The sequence below is a fragment of the Streptopelia decaocto genome, assembly GCF_964273445.1.
Source record: "Streptopelia decaocto genome assembly, chromosome: 15".
Taxonomy (NCBI): Eukaryota; Metazoa; Chordata; class Aves; order Columbiformes; family Columbidae; genus Streptopelia; species Streptopelia decaocto.
In genome coordinates, this window is record NC_138670.1 from 12,189,303 (window position 1) to 12,210,414 (window position 21,112).

The 21,112-nt window shown below is 50.7% G+C and overlaps 2 protein-coding genes across 3 annotated transcripts in view; one reads left to right on the forward strand and one right to left on the reverse strand.

Moving 5' to 3' along the window:
• Nucleotides 1-40: 40 nt before the first annotated feature.
• Nucleotides 41-14,454, reverse strand: HRK (harakiri, BCL2 interacting protein; the record flags this gene model as incomplete). Of its 2 annotated transcripts, XR_014185454.1 has the most annotated exons (3): nt 41-2,048; nt 6,343-6,607; nt 14,143-14,454. XR_014185454.1 is itself a non-coding variant. In XM_082066166.1 (2 exons), one exon carries the CDS (start codon nt 14,452-14,454, stop codon nt 14,191-14,193), a length of 264 nt encoding a protein of 87 aa, XP_081922292.1. In that variant the 3' UTR covers nt 5,461-6,607; nt 14,143-14,190. The 2 variants fall into 2 exon arrangements, 1 of the variants encoding a protein (XP_081922292.1); XM_082066166.1 differs by lacking the exon at nt 41-2,048 and having other exon boundaries at nt 5,461-6,607.
• A 2,672-nt stretch (nt 14,455-17,126) lies between these two features.
• Nucleotides 17,127-21,112, forward strand: part of FBXW8 (F-box and WD repeat domain containing 8) — a 52,277-nt gene continuing 48,291 nt past the window's right edge. Inside the window, exons 1-2 of the mRNA XM_082066642.1 lie at nt 17,127-17,457; nt 20,514-20,618. Coding sequence (XP_081922768.1) covers nt 17,146-17,457; nt 20,514-20,618 — 417 coding nt within the window. The 5' untranslated portion in view covers nt 17,127-17,145. The remainder of the gene's footprint in view (nt 17,458-20,513; nt 20,619-21,112) is intronic.

The window sequence follows — 21,112 nt, forward strand, 5'->3', positions numbered from 1 at the left end:
GAACCTGGGGTTGTTCCTGCCCAGATACAAGACTCTACACACTTCATATTGCCCCCGTTTCCATCTCTGCTGAGGGGGCCACATGGCGCTTGTGTGCAAATGGAGTTGCTGTCTGTTCGCTGGAGCTTTGTCTTTCACTAAACCTGGAGAAAGTGCCTCATTAGGCACTTGTGGCATCTTCCGTGCTCATTACTATGGAAATGGCCGTAAGGTTACAATCCCACTTGAGTGGATAATCAGGAGGAACCGTACCTGGGGGAAATGAACCCGTGTGTGTGGATGTAACTGACTGCGCCTTCCCTTCCTGCTGTGCGACTCCACAGGGAGGAGAATTAAAGCAAACAGGAGCTCATGGTAACAGGATTAAGGCTGAACATTTATTTGGAAATAGTAGTTCAGTATGACTAGAGGAGAAACGGGGAGCGGCAGAGCCTGAGCGGGGAAGATGGTCCAAATCTGGCCTGAGAGCTACAGGGAAGTTAAGGAAGAAAAGCTTGACTTTCTAAAATAAAGTGATGTGATTCTTGTCAAATGGATCCCCTGAAATTGGAGAATGAAGCCAAGGAATCCAGGGGCCATCTCTGATGGGAACAGCCTTTTTGGGATGGGGGAAGAGAGTTCACTAGGAAGGAAGCAGGGTTTTCAGTGGCCATGAAGATGTTATGTACACTAGTCTGATATATTCACCAGGAAAAGGGAAAATTACTCTGTGGACACTCAGTTTATTAAAAGTTTCAGCGATGGTTTTCAGGGCAATGCCAATTAATTAAAGGGTTGGTGGTATTTGCTTTGAAAATGTTTGAAAAGCCACCTCTAATTCTTATTATTTTTCTAAATGCTCCTGGAAAACATGGATATTTATTCTACTGGAAGCATAACAAAGATCATCTTAATTCCTGCAAGGCAGAAGAATTTACTAGAGGCCACTATTATATAGCTGTTAAATTAAACCACCATCCTTCAGCCCTTATTCTTTGGGCGCGGCCGCGGTGGCAGGAGCGGCTCTGTGAAGGGTTTGGCCGGCGGGACAGCTCTGCTTTCCCATACAACACCACTCCTGGACCAGAAAACGTACAGGGGGAACTTCAGCTCTAATGACAAGTGATGAGAAATGTCTGTTGATTTCCACGGGGAAACAGGGTTGTGGAAAGAAATTATTCTCTCAGAAAGGAAATAAAACTCAGAGCCTTTTTTTCACCATTGAACAGTTATTTTTCTTTTTTTTTTTTTTAATAAAGTCATTATAAATATGTACAAAGAGTCTCAGCATATGAAATTCCTTTTACAAAAGAGAGAAGCCACATCCAACCATGACCAGGAGCCTTCATGAACTGGGATGATCAGCAGGGAGCAGAGGGGGGAAACTCGCACAGTGACTCTGCAAGAGTTTAAATCCAAACAGTCCTAAAGCGGGAATGTGCAGGGAGCTGCGTATTCACCGCGTCTCCTCTGGGTTATCCCGTTAGCAACGCGCCTGGGAGCAGACGGGAAAACCTGCAAATGTCCTAAGGACTGAAGGTGATGGGAAGATCTTTATCTTGGGATAAACTCTGGTCTTTGAATGGATTGGAAAGGTTGTGCTGTGATAGCCCTGAATGCATTGTAGCTGGTTTTGCTCTCTGCTTAGGTGGCGTCTGTAACTAATAACAGATGTAACTAATAATGGCAGTTCAACCCCCAGATGCTTTCAGTGAATATTTGTCAAGCTCCAGAGTCACTTGCTGTAAATATTAAAAAACCTGCGAAATTCAAGTACTCAAGTATTCATGCACTTGAACGCTGTAGAAGTGTCATTGGAGTTACACAAAAATTCACTCTTGTATTCAAATAAAGATTGTCAAAAATAATAATAATAATCACCTGTTTCGTATTTTGTAGTTTTATATGGAAATTCTACAGGTTTGAGTGGCCCAGTCCACTTTCCTGCACAGCTGCTCAGGGCAGAGCTGGTCGGAAGAACCGAGTTTGGAGCAAACGCTGATGGATTCTCATCACGCAGCCAGAGCACGAGCCAAGGCAGGAGGGAAGAACCACGGGAGTGTCTTAGGCTGGGAACAGGGATGGGTTAACACCCATACGGTGAGCAAAGCCGGGCTTTAGAATGAAAAGGACAGACTTAAAGACCAAGGTAGGAGCAGCAAGCGAGGATTCCTCTCCTCCAGTCAGACTAGCTGATCTACTAGGCTCTTCCTAAGGATTTCCTAAGCTTTTGGATTCTGAAATAACATGGGCAGTGTCTCCTCTCCTCACCTGTTGTACCAAGAGAGATTAACAAGTCTCGCTCAGCACGCAGCAAGCGGTGCCTCGCAAAGCGTCACACAAGAATGAGGCTGATCTTGGATTCAAAATCAAATCTGCCATTAGTAAATTTGCTCTAAGAAACGTTGTGAAGGTAGAATACCTTCCATGTGCTCTAAGCAAATTTGTGAAGGTCAATACCTTCCTGTTGTGGAGGTAGGATACAGCCAGGAGGCTTCGACATGGACCAAAAAATGTGAGTCCAGCATTCAACGTGGAGCCACAGGTAGTTGTACATAACTCAGCCTTCTGTCACGCTGACGGACAGCTGGTTTAAAACCACTTGTAGGAAAATTGAAATGAAGGTAGGTTTGCTATTCTGCCCTCATCACGAACTCTTTTGTAAGTGCTAGTGCAGCTTTTCAGAGGCAAGGATCTTTAGTTTTGCTTCCCCATTGTCCATCGTTCCCCACAAAGTGACACTCTCCTCTGGCTGCTCCCCCTGCGAGGACGACAGGACAGCAACACTCAACCAAACGGGTCCGTCTGGGGGAAACGTGCCCGATTCCAAGGTGCACGTGGACACAGACACTGCACCCGTTTCACCAAATCAGGTTGTGATCTTTTTCCCTAGAAGGTATCGCTGCTGCTTTTGCAGTGGTGGTAAGACCCTGGTAATCTTAGCTTGATATAGAAACGAAGCAAATTCACAAATCAGATTAAACTGATTTAACGAGTGTTTCTGATTCAAGTAAATTGCTTTAGTAATGGGCTTCAGGGTAATTTCTGCATGCTCTGAAGCAGCAGTAGGATGGGTTTCTCATTCCTCACTGATTTTGATGATTTGCTTTATGTTTTTATCAGGTGATGCCTCTCCTGGGCACATGAAAGTGTCTGACACAGGAGGCATCGCTGTTCCTGCACAATACAGGAGGTAGAACTGCTCCCATTCCCTATTTTTATAACTACTGACAATAATTCTAAGGTAGAAGAGGAATTTGGAATTGAAGGGCTAAATTCTGGCCTGGGTGTAACACTGCACACAGCAGTGCCATCTTACGATTAATTTGCCCAAAGGACTTGTTTTCACAGGCAGGGGGAGAGGAGATGACTCGCAGTCCACACTAGGCTGCTTTTCGAACTTGAAATACGAAGTTCCAATATGCGGTGGGAGCCGTCTTGGTGGAGTGCCGCTTTAAAAATTAATAAAGACTTTCCTCACAGCCACATTATGCGGCGTTCTATATAGACTATGATCTCATAACCTCCTCCTCTGCCTGCTGAAACCTAAGCTGAGCTCTATTTTTTCATTTTGAGAGCCATCCTCAGTCTTGTGGAGGCGCGACTGCAGAGCCGATCAAAATCAATGACTTCTTGGCTGCTGGAAAAATAAAGAGCAAGAGGAACTGTGCTGGTTTCCTACCCCTTGGTGCGGTACAGAAACCCCCCGTCTCACACAGCGGCTGCAATACAGTCCGGACAGCGCTAGGGGAGTACACAGCATGCTGTCTTTTCCAATACAAACACCAACCCGGGTTAAATCAGAGCTTTTAAAAAGGATAAAAACACCCCTTGTCAAAAAACAGAGGCATTCAAGAATAGCAATTATACCAGAAAATGTAAGGCTTTGACAAATACATACCCTCTAGTCAGTCATTTGATGTATGTACAGTGAGTGCTGGCTCTGAAGTGCTGGTAAGCTGTTTCTCTAGCAAAGCTTGCTTGACCCAGCAACTAAGAGATGAAAGTCTCCAAAACTCAACCCTCAGTTCACATGAAACATCTGATTTAGAACTAAAAAGTGAAGCGAATCAGGATTAAAGCAGGATTTGGGGTGCTGGACCCGCTCTTGTTTGTGCTTGGGAAGCACCATGGATTTGGTGGTTGTTTTATGGAAATCACGATGGGAATGTTGGGAACCACCAAGGAGGAGACTGAGCAGGCGGTTCTGGGGTTTGGGGTTTTTGCAGAGAGGCCTGTCCAGCGAGGGGCAGGGCCGAGGGACATTGGTCCGTCACTTTGCTACTGAGGTTGATGACAATTCAAGGGGCTTTCCCAAGGTGAGGATACCACAGTAAGAACAGAACCTCCCTTTTGCTGTGCTGTGCTGTGGCAGGGGAGTCGCCTCTTTGGGAAAAACGCTACAAAAAGGCTCAGAGGCAAAGAGCCGGCGTGGCAGAACCCACGGCCGTGCAAACCGCACAGGAGATGCAAAGGAAAACGGAGTAACGCAGATTCCAAGTGAGATGTTGATTCAACATCCAGAACTCCGGAGCTAATACCTGGTACAGGTGAGGGATTTTGGAGAGTCTCCAGCCAGCCTGTGTTGTGGGTACACACACAGGGTGGGGACAGTTCTGGGGGTCCTGCAGGCCGCGTGTCCTGTGTAGCAAAGTGACGCATCCAGTCTTCCCCAATCAATTGTTTTCTGTTCAAATCGGACTTGTCCAACCCCATAAACACAATTTCACTCATTCGAGTGATTTGCAGCAAGTTGTATTTTTAAGACTATGTCAGATCCAGCAGTCAGTGACCCAGCACTCGCAACCCTGCTGAAATCAGCGGCGGCTCCTCCTCTGGAAGAATTCTTACTGATTTCAGCAGGAGACGAGCCAGGATTGAGGGCAGGATGCCGAGTGTTACTGAGCATTGGGCCAAAACTGGCAGGAAAACGTTTTATTGGTCCCTGTGGTTCTGAGGCCACCCAAACTCTATCACAGCCAAACTACACACTGAGCTACACGATCCCCCCCAGCACTGCACATCATATAAAGTAGAGGAAGGTTATTCATTAGGAACAATTCGCTCTTCCAGCATCGCCCTTTCTGCTGTTTGTGAACTGACTGGGATCAATAATACCCACAAATATGTGCGCAGGGGGCCAAAACACATCGGTGAATATTTGATAAAGGGAGAATTTAGCTTTTAGATTTCTTAGAAACATTTCTTCTGCAGTAGCGAAAAACACTTGGACATCGTGGCCACTCGGCTCGTTCCTTGGCTGGGCGAGGGTTAGGAAGCATTTTTAACAGACAGGGAGCCAAACTTCCTTGGGAAATTGGGTTGTTAACATTCCCTTATGCCTTTGAGAATTCCCTCCTGCCATGGGAGGTGCAAATATCTGAAGCTGGGAAAAATTTCTTGGGAAAAATGTTTCTAAAACAATGTGTGTCATAATTACTGTAAATAGCATCTGGAAGGTGTCCTGAATGTGACAGGTAAGTTTTGGCTGCAAGAAAAAACCAAAAAGTGCTCAGTACTAGACTGAGAAAAGCCCTTTGACTTGTAAGGCCAAGTTCTCCTGTTATCCCATAGTCTGTTGATGAGCGGAGATGCAGTTCCCAGGATCTCAAAGCAGCGGGAGGAGAACACGCAGCCCCGGAGCTGCAGGCCGTGCGGCAGGAGCTCACTCTGACTGCACGCTGCGCCAAAAAGCCCTGCTGGGTGTCTGCTGCCTCAGTGAGTGCTGCTTCCCCAGCTCCGAACCGTCACAAGAGTTAACAAACTGCCCCAAAGAAAATGAGTTTTATAAAGCTCTGGGTTAGATTCTTTGTTTTGTCTTAATTTATGCAGAGATTGAAAGAAAGAAAAAAAAAAATAGCACCTTCTCAACAAGTATTATTTTTTGCTATCTTGTGTATAAATATTAATAACCAAAATAGATTTCTCCTTGTCCCATGTTTCAGAACATCCTCTTGGGGAAACTGTAGCACCACAGAGAGGCGGTTTAGCCCCAGACAAATATTAAATGTAGCACCAGACAAACTAAAGTCATAAGAACAGCTTCTCTCACCTGGTGCTATAGCGCTTAATATATACACACACAAACTGGCTGTTGTCCAAGCTGCCAAGCACCTGTTCCCCCACCACCCAGCCTGGGACGTGCCCATTTTGCAGCGAGTTTGGTCTCTCAATACATTACTTAACTCCGGATGGACAGATTACTTTTCATCCTGCTGCATTGAAAGGAATGTTTATGTTGCCATAAACAAGGTGCAGTGGAGAAAACGCTAACGGCACAGCGAGGACATCACTAATCTTTTGACTCAGACTGCAGGAGCACGAATGCTCAGACCACCATCATCTACAAGGAATGTTGCTTACGTTCTCAACAAGGCATGCACGTTTTAACGTATGCATACAGGAGGGTTTACATTCTTCTATATATAAGCATGTATGTGTCTCTGGTTTGCTGCTGGGCCCTTGAACAGCTCCTTCCGTGCAAATCCTTCTTCACGTTGCCCAAAGCACTTCCAACATCTTCCACTTCTTTCTTTCTCTCCACTCTTCACAGCTGCTGCTCGGGCTCTGGATTCCCTGGAGGAAAAGGGGAAACAATTTTCTCCAAGGGCACAGGGTTTTCTCCAGCCTAAGAAAGGAAAAGAATTGTGTTTGGTTTTAATTATATTGATGCATTGCTTACAGTAAAAGCTTCTTTTAAATTTATGCTTGAACCCTCCTGCTAAATTTACCGACGAGAAGAGGTGTATAATTTATGGGGAGGATGGTTTTGTGGTTCAACACGAGATTGCGCCTTTACCCCTGGGCTATGGCAGGATTGCTGGTGAGCTCTCCTTTTGCAAAGCTCGTTCTTTTGGGTGCTCCATCTTCATTCGCATCGTGTTAACAAAAATGCTAAGTTTTCGGGAAGCTGTTAACTTTGTTCCAGGTAGGCAACGGGTGCGCTGAGTACCACAGGAGGCGGGCAGAGCTCACTCATTCCTGGTTCTGCCACTGATTAGATTTGTGGCCTCGGGCAAACCACTCCTTGCAGTTGCTGCTGGAAAATGAGGGCAGTAATAACTTATTTGCCTCAGAGGTGGGCTGCAAGCCTTAATTAATAAAGTGCTCAGGGAAAGGCACCCATCTAAGTGCAAATTAGCAAGAGAGGTGCCCAAGGGGCATCTGCTCTGAAACTCCCATTTCCCGTATTTCTAGCGCCATTGGCTGGGGTGGATCCCATCTTTCCGACTGCCTTGTCTGCCTCGCCGAGACTGGGACAATGACAATCTGGTGAAAACCTCCATGGAGAAACCTCTGCCGGCCGCCTGCCGGTGATTTCACCAGCTGGGAGAAAGGAGGGGGGAGCAGCTGACTGTGCAACTGCATGGGCTGTGGAGTCAGAGCATCACTAGGGCCGGCAAACAGCTCTGGGCAGATTCCCATTGGCATCGCTCTGCTGCAAGCCCGGGATCAGTTCCCCTCCTCCCGCACTGCCCCGCGGGTTATGCAGCGTGAAGGTTCTCAGGATCCTGGTGCTGCCGCGGATTCTGAGTAACCTCCAGCATCTCTGGTTCAGCCTCACAAGACTGAACCGTATCTGCGTTATCCCAGTTAGTGCCAGCTGCTCCAGCGCGCCGGACGGGGCAATCAGAACCTCCCTTCCCTCCCTTCGCAGTTTCACTTTCTAGTGTTGGGGCATCTGAGGCAACAGCGAAAACAGCCCAAGGGACTAGAGCCAGAATGGATCAGCTAGAACAGCAGCACATTTTACTTGTCTTGCTGCGATCAAGGCTAAGCCACACAGTTTCTACAGCTTCTACATCTGCACATGCACAGACTTTCACACCCCCCTACTCTCGGGAAGCACCAGAGGTGTTTTACGAGGGTTTTTTGCAGAGAGGTTGGAACGTGTCCCCGTTGGGCCCCCTGGGATCTCAGCACAACCGCACGCTCGGGTCTAGGCTGGCGCTGAGCGGACGGACAGACAGACAGACGGCACCACGGCTCGCTCCAGACACGCACAACGTCACCAGGAGGAGATCTGGGCACCTGCATTTCTCACACAAGATGAATTTACAGAAAGGTCGTCATAATTCACCCTGTCACTGGGAAATTGGGGCACGACCTGAGGTGGTGTGGAGAAACCGGGCTGGCGATGCGGAGGAGGAGCCTGTGACGCGGTTGCTTACCCTCAAAGAGGTGAGGTATTTACTCGGGTTACACTGAAATAAAGACTTCAGGAGTCGATGAAAGGATTTCCTCCAAAGCAAAACCATCTAATCCTTATTTATTATTTCTCCTGTAGCAGCACTTCCAAACGGCAGCTACGAACCCCTGTCCTGCTGTGCCACCGATGGCCTGCAACAGATCATCCGTGCTGGCGTTACATTTTACAAACTGTCACTCCGTGTCACTTAAAGTACAGAAAATCTTTAGAAACCTGTAAAAGTTGATAAATCCTAGACCGTCTTGAACTCTGAGCCATAAATCTGCTCTGGGGCAGGCAAAGCGTAGCGTTTATGCATCTCACAAGCCCTATTCTAAGAGCTTAAATGGCTCTTAAGTTTTGCATCAGCCCCGCGCTGGCTTTCTGCATGAAGGTGAGTTTCATGGAAAGAATAAAAGAGAAGCCCAGAACCCTGGCCTTCAGCCCATCTTGCAATAAAGCGATTTTGAATATCCTAAGCTGTGTTAAAGCCATTTCTGGGTGCATATTGGCTGCATTGCCAGTATCTGACTCATTAATGGAATATAGTTGGAGCCAAATTCTGATCTCATTTACAGCGCTGTAAATCCAGGGCAACCCAGTTGACTTCGGTGGAGTTCCTCCAAATTTCCCACAATAGGTACTCGGCAGATAGATCAAAATTTGGTACTTCGGGGCTGAAAAAGGCTGAGGAAAACCAAACAACATCCCATTTGTAATACTGGGGTTGATAGTAAATTAGAGTGCCAGCATAACCCCTCCGTAGAGCTGCTGAAACATCATTTATTTTACATGTCATTCTTATAACGCTGCAACTTTTGGGAGGGATTGTCCATTATTAGTAAAGTTTTTTATTATTTAAAAAAAAAATAAGAACTCTAGCTGAGTTCCTATATAAAAAATGCAGTGTCTTTTGAAAACATGCACTGAAGTGCTAAAGGAACAAAAATCACTTGCTTTGAAATCTCTCATGGGAAGCACCGTTCCCTTTGGTGACATATCCCCCTCTTCCTGGTTGTTTCGGGAGATGCAGCTTCTGCTCAGAAAATTGCTCTTATTCATTGCACCTATTAAGCAATAAGGTTGGGAGACAACAAATCACATTGGCTGATATTTGCGAAACCATCTCAGCCAGGCTCGACACATCCCGTCGCTTTTAATAGATACGGGCGTCTCGTCTTCGCAATTACTTTGAACTCCACAGCCTTAAATCCTACGGTTTTATCACACAGCCTGCTAAGCTGCTGTTTACCAGGGAAAAAAGCCGCTCTTCTCTGGGATGCTGAGTAGGACGGGCATGAAATGACTCAGGTAGGGGGTCCTTAGTCTCATCTCAGCATTTCTGTGACTAATCTTTATTCGGAGACAGGACGCAAAGCCGTGCTTGGGTACCACGGGCATAAAGCCGTCGGAGAATCTGAGCGCGTGTCCCCTAAAGTGGTTCTGCTCACAGCTAACGTGTCAGCCTGTGACTTCTTGATTTAAATGGGTTACACAGGCAATTCGGTTGGCACGTGTTGCACTCCTAATAAAATAACAGTTATTGATATATTTAAAGAAAAGAAACCTATCCAAGGGCTTGGATTGCCGAGGGAAAGCTCGCGGCAGGGACAAAACGAGGCACGCTCGCTTCCTTCCTCACACAGCAGCAGGTTAATGAGAAAACAAGGGCTGGGCAAGCGCCCCGACAAATTCCCGAGCAGCCTGCATCCGTGTATGCTCACACTTCATTAGCGGCTCCGCGGGAGGCGGAAGGGTAACTTGGAAGCCCAAAAAACAATTAGGAGGGGGTTCGAGAGGCAAGAGAAGAGTAGAACTACTAGGAAAGAACTCCAAAGAATGGTGTGTCTGGGAGATCTTAGCACAGACTTAGACTTAGACTGAGATCTTAGACTGAGGAACCCGGAGACGGTGAAGAAACAAGTTGGGGCTCCAATCTTGCCCCAAAGAAGCGGCCGGCTTGGCCACAGTCCCCCTGCAGAAAGAGGCATTTTGGGACAGCTGTTTATTTTTGAAAACTCCGCTGCTTGTTTATTATGCAAGTTAACACTGAAGGTTTTTCCTTGTGCAATTTAACTGTGAAGTTGGGGCAAGGGTGGCGGGGACCTTTGGTGGTTTTGAGCAGGACGCTCGCCCCTAGGATGAGCAGCCTCCTCTTCCTTCGCTATCTGGGAGGATAAACACCAGCGCTCGCCTGTTTGTGTCAGGGATGCACAGGGGGTGCAACAGGCTGAGTGTTCGTCCTCCCGCACTCCCGCGGCTCACCCTGAGCGCCTCCGCTCGGTCCCGCGCTGGCTGCAGCGCCTCTGGTCCTTCATTTGCTTTGCACTCCTGCACAGCTCAGCGTGACATCTCCAGAAATCTTATCAACCTGATTTTAATACAGATAATTAACTGCACAGAGACTTTGGACAGAGTGGCTCTGCATGAACCTCGCAGCAAACAGTGGGGGGAATTACTGGCAACACAGTGGGCACGGAACCAGGCTGGTGAAGCTGGCAGAGACAAGCAGGGTTTGATTTTAATACACTGCCACTTCTGAACTAATAGAGCGAAATACGAGTGACACTGTATGCCAAACTGGCACGTGACAACTATACTTCATGCCCTGGCTGGCTATTTCAAGGTGATGTCAGATTATACATTATAAAACTGCCATTTGCAAAGCATTCATCCCCAAATCCCAAGCACGATCCACAGAAACAAGAAGTCGGTCACATGCAGTGGCCCTAATGCTGCTTTCAGTGGAAGCAGCCAGGGGCTGGGCGAGCAGAAGTTCCCTGGTGCACGGGATTAGTCCCTCGGCTGCACTGGTGTGTGAGGCCACAAGGACCTGAGGGAACAACTACCAACCCTCTTCCTCAGAAACAGTACGTACACACACGGCCACCAATGCAAAACGCCATCACCCCTTGGAAAAGCAGAGTGAACTCGCGTAGTAAGCCAAGCTGGAACTGGCCTTTAACGTCTCTGTCCCTTCTACAACCACCACATCACAAGACAAATGCTGACTTTGCAGCCTGTTTATTAAGTGCACAAATTACTCTCCTCTTACGAGCTGTTCTGTGAAATCCCAAGATCACAAGTGCTCAGAGCCTGGACTACCCACCTTGTTGCAGAACAATGTTATACTCACTGCAGAGTGTCCCTGAAGATGGCAGAAAAAACATTTATTTTGTTCAGAAATACTCTGCTGAGTTAATAAAACGCTGCTGTCTTACCACATCTCTAAGTCTAACCCAGCTTACTGCAATATCACTTGGGCTCTGAGATACTACAGATGATCAGATGCTTCAACTGGTGTGAGCAAACTACTAGTGAGAAAGAAAAGATTCTTAATGGCAAAAATAACTCAGGCACTGAGTTGTAGATGATATATTTAATGACTCTGGGGTTACATTGTATTCTCATCTGCAGCTTGGTCACTTGTGCCTTAGGAGCCGGACAGGTCAGGCCGCTGTGCATGGGGGCACCCAGGAGGCTGTTCCCAGCTCATTACTCTCCCACATCTGGCCCCTGTATCCCTGAAATTGCTTCACACCCCACACGAGGATCTTCTTTCCAGACCCTTACATTTGTACTTGTGTCCGGGAAGCCCCAGGGCATGTGGAGGAAGCTCAGCACGTCCTGTCTGCGGCAGCCTTTGAAGGATTGTGCTCGCCCTGGTTGTGTTGAGGATGACGCTTTGCTTTTCTGTAGTGTCTTTATCAAAGGCGGTTATTGTTGGGCCTGAAGTGCAGAAAGGCAGAAGGCGGTGAGGCCTCCACAGAGTCAACAGCAGAAGAGATTGGGAAAAAAAATGTCTGCCTAACCAAAGCTACGTGAACCTTCGCAAAAACTAAAAATCCAAACAGCTTTATCCTCGCGGGACGACCGGGGAGTCTGGACCGAGTGTGTGCACGTGGGGCCAGCGAACCGGTTCCCTCTGCCAGCACCTCTCACCTGCCACCTTCTCTACGTGGGACAAAGTCCCCAGCTGAGCGGGGAGGAAATTCCCTGGGGTTGTTAGAAAGAAAAGGACACCTGAGACACTCTGTAAGGGAGATCACTGCAGTCCCTGTGGATTTCAACTTCTTGAGCAGGCAAGCAAGGCAGACAAGTGGGTTTGCTTCCAAACACTGGAACCAAACTTGCCACAAGCTGAGGGGAAGGGAAAGATCTCTAAGCTCTGCTCCTGACCACAGCCCCACGTCTCTAACCGCTGCCCCACACCACCGACATTCTCCATCCCGGAGCCTCATACCTCTGTGCTGATGATTTTATAGAAACTGAGGCTTTGATTCAGCACAAAGGAAGCTTTCCAAGGGTAAGCAGCTGAACCTGCTGACAGTCGCAGCAGTCGTGGCTCAGACAGATGACAACAATGCCCCCCCATATACCAGCGCATGTACACACACACACATACAGTGGGAACTCACATACCTGCTGGAAAACCCTACTTTTAAACTCGCTCAAACCCCATACTTTTCCCCACACCATACATATATATCTAATTGTATTTCATGCACCTAAAAAGCAAGCAAGACATTTTGCAATACAAGACCTGACTTCCAACAGCCAAGATCTGGCCCAAGAGTTGCAAACAGCCCAGTTAAGCTGAAAGCTGCACAAGGTCAGCCCAGTTGGTGGCATTTTTCAACTGATTTTAAGCTCTTGTCGAGACCCTAACCAAGGTGGTGGGATATGAGCGCACACTGAAAGTTAGACATGCACTTAAGGTCCTTCCTGAACACAGACAGACATTGGGGGACAAAAATGTAATTTAAAGCACCCAAAATAGAAGCCCTTGCTCCTCATGTTTGTGGGGAGAAACCCACATCCCAAAACCCCTGAGGTGACCCCAGGTATGCTCAGTATCCGAGTGCTGCAGGGCTGAGGGTGCAGACCTGTCCCTCCCAGCCCAAGAGCTGTCACGGGGGTGACAACAAAAGTTACAGAACCATTTCCCTTCTGTTGGTTTGCTCGATGGCTCTGGAGCACATTGGGGGCTCTAGGAACCAGCAGTAACTGGGCTTGGATGCTTTTCCACGGCTGGTGGCTTGGGACCCAGCTTAGGGAAAGCACATTATCCGAAACACAGAGCCAGGCACAGCCTGCCAAAGTCCAAGACTGTCCCACTGGATGGTCCTGTGGGGACATCCCACCACCTAGGGACCACAACGATGGGGGCCCTGCAGCACCCATGGGTCTAAAGGCCACCAGGCAGGACACAGAAGTTCCTCTGCTCACAAGAGGGCTGGAGGCTTGGCAGGCACAGGTGTGTGGCCGGGCCAGGAGGCTGTGAGTGTCCTCTGTCCCCATGGTCTGGCAGTCCAGCTGACACAGGACCTGCTCCAATCCCCCTGAGCTGCCCTGTGCCGCTGCCACTGGGGCCACAGGCTCACCTAGTGTGGGCACAGGGCTGAAAGTGCCCTGTGAGAGCACAGATCATCTGGGTGGAGGGGAGGTCCCAGGCTGGAAGCCATGGAAGTTTGGGGAAGGGGAAAGGGGGTGTTTGGGGAGTCCTGGGACAGGGGACTTTGATGAGAGAAGAGAGGAGAGAGGAGAGAGGAGGGAGGAGGGAGGAGGGAGGAGAGAGGAGAGGTGCGATCTGGCAGCCGCTGCCTGTACCGCCGGTACCCACAGCCCGCCATCAGCCGCCACAGCCCCGCGAGTACCGCGGACAGCGCTGCGCCGGGCCGGCCCCGCAGCCGGGCCCCGGCCGGACCGAGCCGCGTCCCTGGTCCCTGGGCTGGACACAGCCGGGTCCCCGGGCCGCACCGAGCCGGACCCGGGCCGTACCCTGCCGGGCCGGACCGCCCCATGCCGACCCGCGGCGTATCGGGCTGTACCGACCCCTGCCCTGTGGTGCCGCACCGGGCGGTACCGGACGCTGCCGCTCCGTTCCACACCGCACCGCTCCGTTCCGTGCCCTCACGGCCGCCCCGCCGCCGCCCCCCCTCGTCCCCGTCCCCGTCCCCCGGCGCCGTGCCGACCTGTTGCGCGTCCCGCCTGCTCCCCGCTCCGGCCAGCGCCCGTCTCTCCTAGAGGCTCCTCCTGCGGATCAGCCAGGCCAGCGCGGCCGCGGGCGGCAGGGCGCACAGCAGGCACACCACGGCGGCCAAGCGGCGGGCGGCCCCGTGGCCCCGGCCCCGCGCCTTGCGCCGCGCCGCCCGCTGCTCCAGCTCATCGCCCAGGCGGCGCAGGCGGGCGGCGACCAGGCGGGCGGCGGCCGAGGGCCGTGCGGCGCGGCCGGGGCTGCAGGGGCAGGGCGCGGGGGGGCCGCCGTGCAGCGCGCAGGGGCACATGGCTGCGCCGCCGCTCGCCGCCGAGTGCCGCGGCGTGTGCGGGCGGGCGGGCGGGCCGGGGCGGCGGCGGGCGGGGGCCGGGGGGGTTACATCATCCCCCGCGGGGCGGCGCTCGGCCGCGGGGAGCGGGGGGGCGGCGACGGGTGGGGGGAGTTTGCGGAGGGGGGACGGTGTGCGGATGGGGGGGACAGTGGGGGATCTGAGGGAAAGCGCGGGATGGGGGGACTTGTGGGGAGCAGAGGGTTTGTGTAGTGGGACGTTAGTTGTCTAGGGATGGTGTGGGAGTTTGACAGGACAGCGCAGGGATGGAGGGGCAGTGTGGGGATGCAGGTGACAACATGGGATGGAGGGGACTGTGTGGGGATGCAGGTGATAGTGTGGGATGGAGGGGACAGTGTGGAGATACAAGGGACAATATGGGATGGAAGGGACCATGTGGGGACACAGGTGACAGTGTGGGATGGAGGGGACGGTGTGGGGATGCAGGTGACAACATGGGATGGAGGGGACTGTGTGGGGATGCAGGTGATAGTGTGGGATGGAGGGGACAGTGTGGAGATAAAAGGGACAATATGGGATGGAAGGGACCATGTGGGGACACAGGTGACAGTGTGGGATGGAGGGGACGGTGTGGGGATGCAGGGGAGTGTGGGGATGCAGGGGACAACATGAGATGAAGGCGACAGTGTGGGGATGCAGGTGACAGTGTGGGGATGCAGGTGACAGTGTGGGATGGAGGGACAGTGTGGGGATGCAGGTGACAACATGGGATGGAGGGGACCGTGTGGGGATGGAGGGGACCGTGTGGGGATGGAGGGGACCGTGTGGGGATGGAGGGGACAACACAGGATGGAGGGCACTGTGTGGGGATGCAGGTGATAGTGTGGGATGGAGGGGACAGTGTGGAGATACAAGGGACAATATGGGATGGAAGGGACCATGTGGGGACACAGGTGACAGTGTGGGATGGAGGGGACGGTGTGGGGATGCAGGGGAGTGTGGGGATGCAGGGGACAACATGAGATGAAGGCGACAGTGTGGGGATGCAGGTGACAGTGCAGAATGGAGGGGACAGTGTGGGATGCAGGCGACAGTGTGGAGATGCAGAGGGCAGTGAGGGGATTACACAGAGCTGGAGGGGATTTCATCACCCAACGCATTACCGATTCTGATCACATTTTGGGTGGCCAAGGCAGGACTGCACACCCCCCGGGTACTCACCCAGGGGGATGCAGAGCCCCCCCAGCCGTCAGGGTGCAGGAGTTGGGCTGGGACCCGCAGGCAGATCTCCCCATCACACATCCAGCCCTGGGGTGGCAGCAGGGGCTCCCTGTGGGGCAGGATTCACCCCAAAGTGATTCATTTCTTTTCCACCTGGGCAGGGAGGCTGCTGCCACCGTCTCAGCAGGTCACCCTGATATTGCAAAGGGCTCCAAGGAGGCCCTCCTGGGGCTCAGCACCTCCGCAGCCCGCCTGCCCTCCCCAGAGCAGCCCTGCATCCCGACACAGGGAAAGCTCCTGCTCTGCAGCCCCTCACCGCAGCCCAGGGAGATCCTGCAAGTTCACATGGCTGTTTTGCAGGGAAAACAAACCATATGTGGGGTTTCTACATCCAGGAAACCCTCCTCAAAATGAGGCAGTTCGTGTTTTTCCTAGGATCCAAAATGCCTGCTCATTAATTTGGGTTCTGTAACCTGCATGAGCAGCAACAAGCTGCAAAGGAGAAAAGACAGCAAGTGGTCTCTGATGCTGCTGAATGGCATCGGCTGGAGGTGGGTGTGAGGGCGGAGGTGCTTTGGCACGAGCTGCTGAGAGCAAGGCCACAGATTTTATCATGTTGACCAGTGCCCAGCTGTTTGATTTGCATGGACAAGTATCGCTTACCTGTTTTATTTCCCCAAGTGCTTCACAGAAGTTGTGCTGAAGACTTAAACACTCGCAGCTTTTCCACTCAGCAGCTGGACCGGCTGAAGCAGCAGCAGCTCCGCAGCTGCGTTTCGGTGTTTGGGTTTCGCCGTCATTTGAAATGCAGATTTTAAGCAACAAGGTGAGTTGAGGCTGCAGGGCTGAGGAGCAAATGTCATTTCGTCCCCAAAGCGCCACGCAAGCAGCAGCTCCGGGGCTGTGGCGGCCGCAGGAGGTGGCGGTTGCGGTTCGGGGGGCGCGATGGTCGCGGTGCGGGGCAGGACCAGCCCTGCCCGCGGGTCTGGTTCACACCTGGCCAACGAGACGGGTGGAAGAAATGGGCTGACTGGTGCCTGTCATCCGACGGGAGAACAATGTGTCTCTGCGCCTCCTCTGTGGGCAATGGCCCCCTCAGTGGTGACTCCTCTGCTTTTCTGGGAGCGCATTTCCCCTGTGGGCCCACACAGACTGGCCATGGCTGGGAGGCAGCTGAGGGCTTCCCACCAGGACTCACTGCGACCCTCAGCACCAGCGGCTCTCCCAGGCCGGGCTGTGGCCCCGTGGCCTCTGGCAGGTCCCTTGGCCTCCACCGCTCCCTCGTGTGCCCGACGTCCGCGGGCAGCCCCCGCACTCACACCCGCCCCGGGCCCACAAAATGGCGGCCGGCGGCCCCTGTCAGCCGGGCCCGGAGCCTGTAGGAACCTTCGTGCGGCGGAACGCGCGGGAGCGGGGGCCGGTTTCCGTGCCGGGCCCGCGGGAGGCTGGGCCGGGCCCGGCCCCGCCGCCATGGCCGAGGGCTCGGCGGAGCTGGAGCTGTTCCGCCGCCAATGGCGGGAGGAGCTGGCGGGGGGCGCCAAGCGGCGGCGGCGGGAGGCGGCGGCGGAGCCCCCGGCGGAGCCCCCGGCGGAGCCCGAGAGCCGCCGCCGCGCGGAGCCGCCCGAGCCGGGCTACCTGGCGCTGGCCCGCGGGCTGCTGGACGGCGGCGGCCCGCCCGGCCCGGCCCCGCGCAGCCCGGCCCCCGCCCGCCCCGCCGGGCAGCCCGCGGGGGACGGGGGCGGCGACGGCGACGACCTGTTGGGGCAGCTCATCCGGGACCTGGTAGGGCTGGCGGCGCTGGGGTCGGTGCCGCGGGAGCCGGGGGGTTGTGGGTTTGGAGCCGGGGGGCGGTGGGGCCGCTCTGAGGGGAGCGGAGCGGTGACCTCGTTAATGTTTATCAATATATAAAGGGTGAGTGTCAGGAGGATGGAGCCAGGCTGTTCTCAGTGACAACCAGTGATAGGACAAGGGGCAGTGGGTGCCAACTGGAACACAGGAGTTTCCACTTGAATATGAGAAGAAGCTTCTTCCTGGTGAGGATGGCAGAGCCTGGCCCAGGCTGCCCAGGGGGGTTGTGGAGTCTCCTTCTCTGCAGACATTCCAACCCGCCTGGACACCTTCCTGTGTAACCTCATCTGGGTGTTCCTGCTCCATGGGGGGATTGACCTGGATGAGCTTTCCAGGGCCCTTCAACCCCTGACACTCTGGGATCCTGTGAAGGGCCCGGTTGTGCCTCAGCCCCGGGATGGGGCGAGTTCTGGGTTCCCATGAGCTTGTTTGTAGCCTCAGCTTCTGAATATGTTTCATCTGGCAAGGTTTTAACCCTTCAAAATATTTTCTTCTCATGAGATTTTTTTTTTTTCTCTTAAATATTTTGTTGTTTATTCAGGCTATTCGGTGCATTAAGGTAATTAATGACATCCTGCCTTGTGCCACAGCAGCGTAGTAAGAAAACAAGTCTTAATTCTTTAAATAAATGAGTTAATTTGGAAATAGTCTTAAATACAGTTCTGAACCAGATAAAAGTTATTTTGGTAAATCCTCTAAATGTGATAGAGATTTTATTTACAGTGTAGGAAAACTAGGGGGGAAACCCATTTTCTTGCTTTTCACTAACCTAACCGCAACTAATTACTCTTTGCTTAAAAAAAAAAATTAAAAGGAACAGATTACATTTCTGTCTGCAAGGCACAAATTAATCCATTTACAGAATTAGTGCTCCATTAGCACACGGGAGCCCCAATCAGTCTCGGAGGGGATGGTGGTATTTGAGTTTTGGATTAATTCCAGTACTTTGCGAACAGGCTGGTGCTGACTTAACGTCACCGCTTGGTTTGCAGGGGTGAGCAATGAGCTATAGACAAACTGCGGGACCTTTGGGGGTGTACGAAGGGAAGACCTTGCTCTGTCTCTAGTGTTAAGGTTTCATTAGGGTGGAATCAGCGTGAGATGTTGCTTGTGCTTTGTCACGGGCTTGTGCTTACAGTTTGACTCTTAGCAGGTTAGTTTACTCTTACTATTTAGTTTACTCTTCACTCTTAGCAGGCTAGTTAAAAAAATATATATATGTAGTTGTTTGTTCTCTTTTTTCATCATTTTTTTCACGAGAGCACTGTCCGTCTTGACTGTTGTGTCTGTATCTATCCATAAGCAGCCTGTCCTTCCAATGATAACTTTTTGCAGACAGAGCAGGTTCTGCTGGTTGGACACAAGTCAGCTCTGATTTGGACGCGATATATTCGTAGCGGTGCTGTGCCTGAGCTCATAAGCCCGGAGCTAATTAGCCTTGCCGAATGGCTCATCTTATTTGTTTGGGCAGCGCGTCGCTCTGAAATGGTTCTGCAGCTCCTGGATCCGAGCGGGTTCACATCTGGCCAGCTCGGGCTCCGCCTGCGTGTGGCCGCGATGTGCTCTCACAGCTCCTGTTATGTTTGTCTTTGGTCTCCCCTTTGGAAACAGATGCAATTTGAAGCGCATGAAAGCAAATCCACAGCAGGGAGCGGAGCCGGTGATCCTTGTGCAGGGGGAAAAGGAGCCGTTCGTTTGTGCTGGAAAACTGGAAGCGAGGAGGGAGGGGAGCAGAAATGTTGACTACAGGTCTGGCTTAAGTAACTTTAGAGCAAGCGCAAGGTTCTAGTGTTTGTAGATTAGTGCTGTCTTCCTAAAAAGGCCTAATAGGAAAATTGCCCATATTTCTGCTTTCTAAGCATTTACCTAGCGTATAATGCCTTTTGCTTTAAAAACTTTCATGCAACTGTACTATCCAATGGTTTCCCTGTGTAACTGTGCTTCAAATAAATCCAGCCTTGCCTGTTTTTGCAGCTTCATTGGCACATCCAGGTTTAAATGAGACAGGGGTAGCTGTAGAAGAGACCTGCAAAGAAATAAAGGTGCCAAGAGGCAGGGGATGATCCTGCTTTGGGATCTGCCTGGTTTCCTGAGGGCAAACAGTGGACACAGGTTTTAACTGAGCAGCTGGGTTTGTGTGTGAGATTGATGGGGATGATCAGGTGTTTGGTATGGAAACCAGGGAAAAACGCTCCAGAGCAAAACTTCGGAATAGGTGGCATAGAAATGGTCAGAATGGGCTGATTTTTGCACTCTCTTATATATTATAATGATTTAGAACAGAAATGAAGGAGAAGACAAATCTTGATAACTGCAGGAAGAAGATTTAATAATTATGTAGTTAAACAGAAAAGCATCTAGATAAAAATGTATGTGTGCATTTAGCTGTTAGATTAAAGTGATGGATTCGCTGGTTTTATTTTTTGGGGGTACTTAATCAGTTGAAGTAGCAATTCTTTCAGCACATTTAATCTTAAAAAGACATTTATATGTTGCTAATTAAAGACAAACAAACTAACATCATCCTCATTCAGCTTTATATAAAACATTTGTTTATTTTTCTTCATCTGCATTTGAAAGTGAAAATAATAATGGGCGTATGTCTTCAAAGTGCTGAGGTTTTGGTCTTTCTGATGCTGAAACTTTAGATGGATTTTTCTTACTAGAACCTGTGTCTTGTTTTCCTCTGCCATCTGACTATGGATAAATCTTAGTTCTTGATTTGCTTTAAGCTCCACTTGGCCACATAAAATTCTTTACCCGACATGGCTCAGAGAAAACAAAGAGCAGCTCGGGTACCTTCACGCCACTGTGGTCTGTCTGATGTTGTGCAGTTATGGGATGGAGAGACAGAATTACTTCTTCATTTTGATGGAAACGAGGTGGCACCGAAGATACAACATCCTTTCTTTGTACTATGGGAACTTTTGCAACTGTCTAGCTGTGTGTTGAAGAAGCCTAACAAATGATTTTCTCCTTTTTCTTTTCAGAATGAAATAAATGAGGTTCCATTCTTTGATATCCAGCTGCCTTATGAACTGGCACTGAAGATATTCCAGTACCTGGGCAAGGCTGAATTGGGAAGGTGTGCTCAGGTCAGTGCTGCTGACAGTTTGCATCTCTGATACGATGTAGAATTGGCAGAAATAGTCAAGAAACAGGCACCTTGATGCAGAGATGTGTTGTAATTCAGCTGATTGTGCTTTTACTTATTGGAAATACTTCCAAAGCTGAATATTGAAAAAATAATAATAAATGAGCTGGATTTATAGCTTGCAGTTGAGTAGAGTTGAATAAAACATTTGTGGCTTGGACAAAAGTGAAGCTGTCAAATTTAAAATAACTACTTGCAAAGATTTTTTGATTCAAGTGAATGTATTTAGGAACAAGTGAGCATCTTGCTGCAGTATTTAGAACATGGTACTCTGCGGAGTTAAAGGTGTGGAAACAAAGCTGTTCCCCCTCAGTTTTCAGTGTGTGACTTGAACCGTAGAAGTTGTCTGTGGTAATTTCATGTGAGGGCAAATTCTTAAATGACACTGATTTCCTCCTCCCCCTGCAAAGGGTTTGTTTTTCTTTGGTGATAGTT